The 10,000-nt window shown below is 46.3% G+C and overlaps 1 protein-coding gene across 1 annotated transcript in view; it reads left to right on the top strand.

The window, feature by feature from the left end:
• LOC122246248 (Activating transcription factor 3) overlaps nt 1-9,102 on the top strand; it is a 50,282-nt gene extending 41,180 nt beyond the window's left edge. The window contains exons 2-6 of the mRNA XM_043004699.2: nt 451-609; nt 995-1,477; nt 1,928-2,035; nt 2,424-6,221; nt 7,863-9,102. Coding sequence (XP_042860633.1) covers nt 466-609; nt 995-1,477; nt 1,928-2,035; nt 2,424-3,467 — 1,779 coding nt within the window. The 5' untranslated portion in view covers nt 451-465 and the 3' untranslated portion in view covers nt 3,468-6,221; nt 7,863-9,102. The remainder of the gene's footprint in view (nt 1-450; nt 610-994; nt 1,478-1,927; nt 2,036-2,423; nt 6,222-7,862) is intronic.
• The last annotated feature ends 898 nt before the right edge of the window (nt 9,103-10,000 follow it).

The raw sequence follows: 10,000 nt of genomic DNA, 5'->3' as shown, positions 1-10,000 counted from the left end.
GATCTGACCGTGATTGCAATTAGCTTTTGCTTGCAAGAAATGTTTTGATGTATGTTGCATATGTTGTGGCTAGTAACTTTTCTTTGTCTTCTGTGAATTATAATTTTGCTCTTATATAAATACACACACACAAAGACACATGCGCGTGCCCACATACACACACACATATACAAAACACACACACACACACTTACAAATACACACACTTACAAATACACACACACATACACATGCACACACACAACTACACACACACACAAATACACACTCACACAGATCCAAACAAACACACACATACACACGCACACACATCCAAACAAACACGCACACACACTTACAAACACCCAAACACACCCAAAGAACCCAAACACAACCACACCATCACAACCACACCACAAATACCATCATATTAATACCAATATTTTCCTCTCTCTCTCCCCTTCCCCATAGGCTCTGCAATACACCATGTACCTGAATGTTAATCTGACCCCTCCCCCCTCTGCGGCGGAGGGGTCCTGCACCACGCCCAAGACACCGGAAATCCTTAACTCCCTCATCAACCTCACCAGCCCGCCCCTCCCGCACTCCTACGCCCACTACCAGACGCAGGTAAGAGTGCTGAGGTTTTGTTTTCCTGTGGGTGGGTGGAAGGGTCGGGAGATGAAAGGGGTGTGTGTGTGTGTGTGTGTGTGTGTGTGTTTGTGTGTGTGTGTGTGTGTAGGGGTGTGTGTGTTTGTGTGTGGGGGGGAGGGGGTGGATGGGTGCGCGTGTTTGGCTGTGGGAGTGATTTCTTTTTAGACAAATATATGTCAAATATCTGTATGTACATATATATGTATATTAATTTATGTATATATTTATAGATAGAGAGATACATACATTTATGAGTATGTATGCGTGTGTGTGTGTGTGTGTGCGTTTGTATATAGATAGAGAGATAGATAGATAGATATACTGTATAGCAGAGCACTGAGTCCTCTTTCCGTCGGCCCAGGTGGAGGGCGGGTCCCTGGTGAGCCCCGTGAGCGAGCTAGGCAGTCCCCTGGAGGATGGAGGAGCAGTCACCACCCTCAGCCCTCAGGAAGGTCCAATTGGAAGAGGCAGGAATGAGCACAACACACCACGTCACCTATCCCTTGGTGGCACGGGAGGAGGAGGAGGAGGAGGAGAAGGAGGAGTAGGAGGAGGAGGTCCATACCCAGGAGGAGGAGGGGGTATAGGAGGAGGCGGAGGCGGAGGAGGTGGTCTGGTGGGCGGGTCCCCCGGCACCTCAGGCATGGGAGGTCCCCTGGCTGGGTCCTCCCCGCCCTCTACCCCCGACCTCCCCTCCCCCGTCAGCACAGTGGAAGCAACCAAGTCAGCGCTCATCAAGGAAGGCCTCAAGCTACAGATCCGCACGAAGCTACAGGCGGCGGGCGTCGACAACCACGATAACTTCCTTGACGAAAGCAAACTTATCAAGGGCGAGACTGATGACGTGAGTTGAACGCTTTTGCTGTTGTTGTCTTTTTAGGGGGGTCTATTTTAAAGGGGATTTGATTTGTTTTGGACGTTTCTTTGCGATTGGGGAAGTTATTTTCAATTTGGGATGTCTTTGGATGTTTATAGCGTGTGTTTGTATTATATAAAAAGACGACCATATTTTTTATGTGATTGTGCTATGATCTCTTTACGCTATGATATATGAACCCCCGCAGCTCTCCTTTCATTATTCATCTATTCATCATCTGCAACGCTGCAATCATTCATCTCCACAGCTCTCCCCACTTACCTATTCGCATGGATTATTCCTTTTCTCGCCCTTACACCACACCCATCATCTGCCACACTGCTACCGCCCTCTTCCACAACTTTCACTATTTAGCTGTATTCACGAATGAATTCCATGGTGACCTCCTCTTCCTCCTCCTTCTCCTCCTCCTCCCAGCTGACGGAGGAAGACGAGGAGCGACGGCGCCGAAGACGGGAGAGGAACAAGATCGCTGCAACCAAGTGTCGTAACAAGAAGAAAGAAAAGACCATCGTGCTCATGACAGTTAGTATCTTTTTCCTCTTTTTCTTGGTTTTCATGGCCATGTATGTGCACATATACACGCATAGATACAGACACGCACACGGACACACGCATACGCACACGCACATGCATTGTACACACGCACACGTGTGGATATATGTATATATACACACACACACACACACACACACACACACACACACACACACACACACACACACACACACACACACACACACACACACACACACACACACACATAATATATATATATATATATATATATATATATATATATATATATATATATATATATATATATATATTATATATATATATATATATATATATATATATACTTTATATACAATTGGATACTTAAGTGGAATGACTCCTTGTCCGCCCTTAGGAATCGGAGTCGGTGGAAGACATGAACGTGCGACTCAAGACGGAGATTCAGCGCCTCACGTCCGAGAAGATGAAGCTGGAGAAGATCCTTCGGGACCCCAACCACCGGGCGTCGTGCCGGCACCCGCCCCGGTGTCCCAAGGGCGCCGCCCCGTCGACGCGCTCGTCCCAGCAGCCTCCGAAGCCTCCCCTCGTCATCGTCACGCCAGCGGAGTCCCCCGACGCGGGTCTCATCTCCCCTTGCTCTTCGTCCTCCTCTTCTTCTTCCTCTTCTACCTCTTCCTCCTCTTCGTGTTCGTCGGAGAGTCCCACGTCCCCCCCTCTGTGTAGTCCGCCCTCCGCCCTCTACAAGCCCCTTTCCATCCCCTGCTCCTCACCTCCCGGGATGCCTGGGTGTCCCTCCTCCTCGTCCCCCTCCACTCCCACGTCCTCTCCTTCTTCCTCCGCTTCGTCCGCCTCCTCCTCCTCGTCCTCCTCCTCCTCCGCGCAGTTCCTAGCGCCGAAATACAGCGCGTCGGGCGGCCAGGCGCAGCGCCACCACCCGTACCAGTATCCTCACGCGCGCCCTTCCTTGCCCCACCCTTCGTCAGCGCCGACGTCTGAGAGCAAGCACTTCCCCTGCCCGCCCTCCCCGGCGCCGTCCCCGTCCCCCACCCCGTGCGCGAGCAAGGCGGCAGGGTACGGCTACCAGTGCCTCGGTCCCGCCACGCGCCAGCACGAGTTCACGCCGCCCAACGCCCTGCCGCCCCTCAAAGCCCTGTACACCAGCCCGAAGGCCCGCGGCGGCACTGGGCTGGTGCGGTACAGTCCCTACGGCGGCCGCCATCCGCCCGTTCCGTCCCCGCTCGCCACCCACGCCCACCCGCAGCCCGGAAACCTGGCTTGTGGTGACGCCTATGGCCAGCCCGCCGCCCAAAATAACAATAATGGCAACAACAACAACAACAATAATAATAACAATGGTTGCGGACGGGAGGACCAGGCTTACGTGACCGACATGCACACCAACCAGTTTTTCCCTCCGTGCACCTACAGTAGCATGTGACCCGCGCTAGGAGGCTGGTAGGAAGCCCCTCCCGAAAGCCAGCAGGTATTTCTTTTTTTTTTTAAATAGGCCTAGCTAGATATTTTATAAGAAAAATAAATGAAAGATATATATTTACGAGCGTATGCGCGGGTCTTACTTTATAAACCCTCTTTTGTGGGTTCTTTATCGGTGGTCTTTCAACACGGTCTGTCGGACCTCTCGTCAAGTTAGAGAAAGAGCTGTTACGGCCTAGGACCGCTACTTTCAATTGTTTTTTTTTTTCTCTCTTTCTCCTTTTGATATAAATCTGCTAAAGATAAGGATGCTTTCGTCGCGGCATGTCGTGGCCGACGACCCCACAACACTAAGTTGAGCTTGCATTGTAATTTTTTGCTGATGGTCTACACTTTTTTTTTTTTTTTTTTTCGTTGCATGTTTGTTATATCTCACATACAGGACCTCGTGTTTCTTTTCTTCTTGGTATAAGAGATTTTTTTTCTCCATTGAAAAAAAAACAAGCGTTTTCACCAACCTAAATAGGCAGGATTTGCGCCGCCGTGTCCAATATAACACGTGTTTCCCTCACTTTATTTTCCTTGTCCTTCTCAAATCCCCGTGTTATATATTGAGTGTCGGGTGTTTTTATGAATATATATATAACATGTAGTGTGCGTGTTCTTTTTTGCGTTTCTGCGAGAAAAAGGAAAACTCAAGGACCTGGTTACTAGAAGGGTTCCTAGAAGTTTCTAGATTGCATATCGGAAGTGTAGAATACTTCCTACCGTTTCCCTTCTTTCCTCGTCTTTTTTTTTTTTTGAAACTCTGAAAGGTGTTTGTAATACTTGATCCATACATATATATTTTTATTAGCTTTTATTTTCGTAAAGAAGAAAAATGTTGGCGATTGCAACGATTTTATGAGATGTGGATGAACGATTTAGGTACAAAACTCCAGAAACATTCCTCTCTCCCTGTTCGAAACGATGGCGAGGGCAGAGCGAGGGGGCGCCTCCCCCCCCTGCCCCGCCGAAACACGTCAGGATTCCTAGGGTTCCTGTAGAGACGAGGGGCGTCCTCGGATGCCCTTAACACACGAAACATATCCTGGGTTTCCTAACCCAAAGTCGCAGACCTTGAGCACACTGTAGGCAGGACACAGGAGATGTCGCCAAGGTGGACACAACCCGAATTGGTGAATAAAAAAAGATTAATCAGACCCTCACTGGACAGCGAATTCCCCCCCCCCCCACCTCCCCCCAGACCGCAGCGCTCCCGCAGCTGGTGGGCTCCCTGCCCCCCAACACCCACTAGGTGCGCTGGCCGAGTAGCTGCAGCTCCCCCTTTATCCCGAAGCTACCCGTCAGAGCAGGCTCGAGTCTACACTACCCTCTGACCCGCTAAGTCACGCGGCCTCACACGGCCTCCTCGCTGAGGGACCCCCGTGTGCGCCGTCGTGGAGTAGACGACTCTTCGAAATGCCACCGACCACATGTCTGTTAGTAGTTAGTCGTCGTCGTTTTATATGTATCTTTCCCTTCGTGTTTGTGAAGGTGTTTGTATACTGTTTAACCCCTCCCCTCTCCCCCCCCCCTTCCCATGTATGTGTTCCATGTTAACCCACCTGCGTGTTAAAGCCAGTGTCGTCGCAGTTCATCCCGGGCGTGCCTGCGTGCAAGCACGGCCCACGTTTCACACGATAGGCAGGCCAGGGGGCGCCGGTGTCCTCCCCTGCCAGTACACATCCTTCCCCTAACCTCAGCACTCCTACGAGAGTCCCTGACAGCAGGCTGTCTAGGGGAACTTTACACGCCCTCTTGAAGTCCCCAAGTATCCTTTGTTGTTGTCAACAGTGTTGTTTTCGCGTCCAGGTGCCATGGCTGTGTTGTCTCCCAGACACGACGGAAAGAAAGAATGAAAAAAAAAGTCATTTCTCGATTTGTGAAAATAACAACCAATACGCCCAAAGCAGGAGAGAGATGCTTGCGACATCACGTCACAGGCAAAAGGTCTCGTCGACCGCCCGAGCTCCTGGCGTTGCTGTCGTTACTACTGCCGGTGCGACTCCAACTCTCACGCGGACCTCACGCGAGGCCTTAACGAGCGACCGCGTTCTATTCGGATAATTCTGAAGCACGCTTACATGTCACACACTCTCTCGCGACCCATCATTCCTTCATCCTGCCTCTTTCCTTTCATCTATCACCGTCCTGTGATCTTCCCAACTATCTTTCTTTTTTCTTTTCTCTCCCCACCTCCCCAAAGAGGAAAAGAAGAGGGACAGGAGAGGAAAAGAAGATGAAGAAGATGGAGAAGAAGAAGAAGAGGAAGAAGACGGAAGGTGGAGATGATACCCCCAGACAAAAAACAAAAACAAAACATTTGGGGCGTCGGGTGGACATGGGAGGGGGGGAGGGGGAAAAAACCTCCCTCCCCCCCCAAAAAAAAAAAACTCACAAGAAAGCAAAGCCCACGGAAGTGAAAAAGGAAAGAACACGTAGACGAGACAAAGACGAGAAACACGTCAAGCCAGACTGCGACCTCCTTGGCTGGCGGCGAAGAGGGTTCGCCCCCCGGCCACACAGTGATGCCATGCACCTGCACACACGAACAAGAAAAAAGTGTTACCAAGTAATACTGAAGCCGTCCTTACTAGCTCTCCCGCGGCTGAGTGCCCGGGAGAGAGAGATTTTCTTTACGTATCGGATTTTCAACTTACAACGACCATGTGATGAGTTAGCTCGTCACGACCGACTTCTTACTGGAATTACTTAGGTAGGTGGTAGTGTCTGAGTGCTTTCGAAAAGGGTCTTTTTTGAAAGTTTGTCTTTCAATTTGCATGTATGCCTGCTTGTTGAACAAAAGAAAAGAAAGTAATAAAAGTAGATAAGTTAATTTGTATATATATATATTGTTATCTTAATTTTGCCAGAAAATTTTATTACATCTGAATGTTTCATGTTTTGAACTTGATGTGCACTTGTTATTTATATCTATTTGCTCATTACTTATTAATTTACTTTTTTGTTTGGGTAATTTATGCACTCTATCACAATATGATTTCCTGTGTCATCTTTATCAAGTCATTTTCTTTTATTCTATGATTATCATAATCATCCTTATTTTTCGATAGTATTGTTGTTGTTATCATTACTAGTGAAAGCATCATCGACATTATTAATATCATTAATATTATTAATAGCATCATTATCATCATCGTCATCATCATCATACTACTACTATTATCATTATTGTTATTGTTGTTATTGACAATTTCGTCATCATCATTATTATCATTATATGTACTGCAATTTTACCATCATCATCATCATTATTCCAATCACCACGTTTATCATTCTAATACTCTCATCTTAACAACCATCAATTACTGTTCTAATCCTCATAAGCCTCAACAATCACCAATACCATCTAAAATAACCACAACAACCATTTTTCTCCTCACATCCTTATTATAAAATAGGTTCGTTATCCCCTTTTCTCTCGTTAAAATAACCACAACAACCATTCTTCTCCTCACATCCTCATATTAAAATATCTTCGTTATCCCCTTTTCTCTCGTTAAAATAACCACAACAACCATTCTTCTCCTCACATCCTCATATTAAAATAGGTTCGTTATCCCCTTTCCTCTCGTTAAAATAACCACAACAACCATTCTTCTCCTCACATCCTCATATCAAAATAGGTTCGTTATCCCCTTTTCTCTCGTTAAAATAACCACAACAACCATTATTCTCCTCACATCCTCATATTAAAATAGGTTCGTTATCCCCTTTTCTCTCGTTAAAATAACCACAACAACCATTCTTCTCCTCACATCCTCATATTAAAATAGGTTCGTTATCCCCTTTTCTCTCGTTAAAATAACCACAACAACCATTCTTCTCCTCACATCCTCATATTAAAATAGGTTCGTTATCCCCTTTTCTCTCGTTAAAATAACCACAACAACCATTCTTCTCCTCACATCCTCATATTAAAATAGGTTCGTTATCCCCTTTCTCTCGTTAAAATAACCACAACAACCATTCTTCTCCTCACATCCTCATATTAAAATAGGTTCGTTATCCCCTTTTCTCTCGTTAAAATAACCACAACAACCATTCTTCTCCTCACATCCTCATAATAAAATAGGTTCGTTATCCCCTTTTCTCTCGTTAAAATAACCACAACAACCATTCTTCTCCTCACATCCTCATATTAAAATAGGTTCGTTATCCCCTTTTCTCTCGTTAAAATAACCACAACAACCATTCTTCTCCTCACATCCTCATATTAAAGTAGGTTCGTTATCCCCTTTTTCCCTCGTTAAATCAACCACACCAACCATTCTTCTCCTCACATCCTCATATTAAAATAGGCTCGTTATCCCCCTTTTCTCTCGTTTCCCCTCAGAACGGACGGCTGCGGTGGGGTGGGGCAGAGCTAGAGAGCGGAGACCGGTCACTCACTCACACAACTCTGACTCTGGCAACACCAAAAGATAATGGCGATGATGATAATAATAATAATGGTGATGATAATGATTGATGATGATGATGGTTGGTTGATGGATCAATGGTTGATGGAAGCCATGATGGAATGTGGAACCACGTCACGTCATCGATGGAAGATGGAAGAAGAGCCATCTGTTGGAAAAAAAAAAAAAGGAATGGATTTTTTTTTTCACGAATTCACCGTTTTCTGTATATATATATACACACTCACGCTGCCCACCACACTACCGCCACACTCGATCACACACAACTTTTTTTCGACGACTTGAAACGAAAACGAACTTTTATTTTCTACTTTTTCCCCTCCCCCCAAACGACGAAAGAGATTTTGAAACAAAAATTCTCTTCCCTTCGAAGAAAAAAAAAAGTGAATCCCTTTCCCTTTCTCCTTTCCCCTTTTTTATTATTTCAAACGACGCCCATTGAAAAAAGACCACGCGCCTTCCTACCTACCTTCATCAATTCCTCTTCCCTCAATCATTCATTTCTCTTCCCCAACCCTTATTTTTCACCCCCACCCCCCATACCCCATGGCCCTCCCACAACCCCCCCTCACCCCCCTGGCCACCGAGAACACGCGGGTAGCTCGCTGGCGACCCTGTGCTCCGTGCCTGTGCAACACTCGCCGCCACCGAAGCCGACGCCACTCGTTCGGTCTTGGCGACTGGCGAGTGGGCGGGAGAGCGAGTGCGTGCGAGCGTGCACGCAGGCAACATTCCACGTGCCAGGGGGGAAGGGCAGGGAGGAGGGGCTGGGAAGGGGGGGGAGGGGGCAGGCGCGCTGGTCTTGGGTGACGAAAATGACCTCGAAGAACGGAAGGCCTTTCTCTTATAGTCTTCCGCCTGCTTCTCCATGCAGGAATACCATAATCAGACGTACTCTATACATCTTGTATTATATACATCATATATATATCACGTATATCATATTCAATGCTGCTCAAAGCGTGCAAAATACAATATGAATCTATTATATTGGCAGATTTCCTTTTTATTCTGGATAATCATGTATATTTGAAAAAAAAGACATATTTTCTTCTCTCAAGCATACTCTCAACACTGCTAATGTGCTAAAAAATATTTTTTATAAACTGCTTCATCAAAGAAAAGCAGATTATTAAAATTCGTAATATTCGTAAATGCTTCGTCGTTTTATTACCCTTTTAGTGTGTTAATTCGTGTGGGTGTGTATTGTGAGTGAGAGAATGAGGGAGAAAAAGAAGGAAGAGAGAGAGAGAGGATTGGGTCTAAAAAAGAAGGATGAGGGACGGAAGAAAGAGTGAAAAGCTGTGAGAGAGAGAGGCAGAGAAAGAGATGGAAGATAGAGGGAGAGATACAGAGACAAAGAGGTAGAGAGAGAGAGAATAAAGAGTGAGAGAGGTAGAAAGCCTAAAAAAGAGAGGGAAGGAGAGAGACACAAAAATAGAGGAAGGGAAAGAAAAGTGAGAGAGAGAGAGAGACAGGGGTAGAGGGAAAGAAAAGGAAGAGAGACACAGAAAGAGAGGTATAGTGAGAGAGAGATTGAGAAAGAGAAAGAGGGGGTAAAGGGAGAGGGAGGAAACCGAGAAAGAGAGAGAGACAAATAGATGAAGAGAGAGAGAGAGATAAAGAGATGAAGAGAGAGAGAGAAAGACAAAGAGATGAAGAGAGAGAGAGGGAGACAGACAGAAATTGAAATAGAAAAGGAGAAAAAAAGAGAAGGGTATGAGAAGGAAAACAGATAAATAGAGAATAAAGAAAGAAAGGGAGTAGAATAAAGAGAGGAAAAAGTGCAGAACCAACCAACCCCCCTCCCCTCCTCCTCCTCCTCCTCCTCCTCAAAAAAAAAAAAAGTTAGCCATCTCCGACAACAAAGGCGAGTAAACCCAAAATAGGACCAAATTCTCAAAACAACAAGCAAAGGGACCTTGGGAGTGGTCCCGTGTCTTTCTCATACACCCACCATAACCCCAGTGTGATCAAGCGTTTTCTCTCGAGCATAATTAATTAACACGAGGGGACGAAAATAACACGTGCACTTTATTATCCCCCTATGCAA

Source organism: Penaeus japonicus, unplaced genomic scaffold (genome assembly GCF_977035675.1).
Source record: "Penaeus japonicus unplaced genomic scaffold, GWHDUDI00000001_assembly GWHDUDI00000031, whole genome shotgun sequence".
Lineage (NCBI taxonomy): Eukaryota > Metazoa > Arthropoda > Malacostraca > Decapoda > Penaeidae > Penaeus > Penaeus japonicus.
Note: the sequence above shows the minus strand (reverse complement) of the source record. Positions and strands in the feature narration are given on the sequence as shown.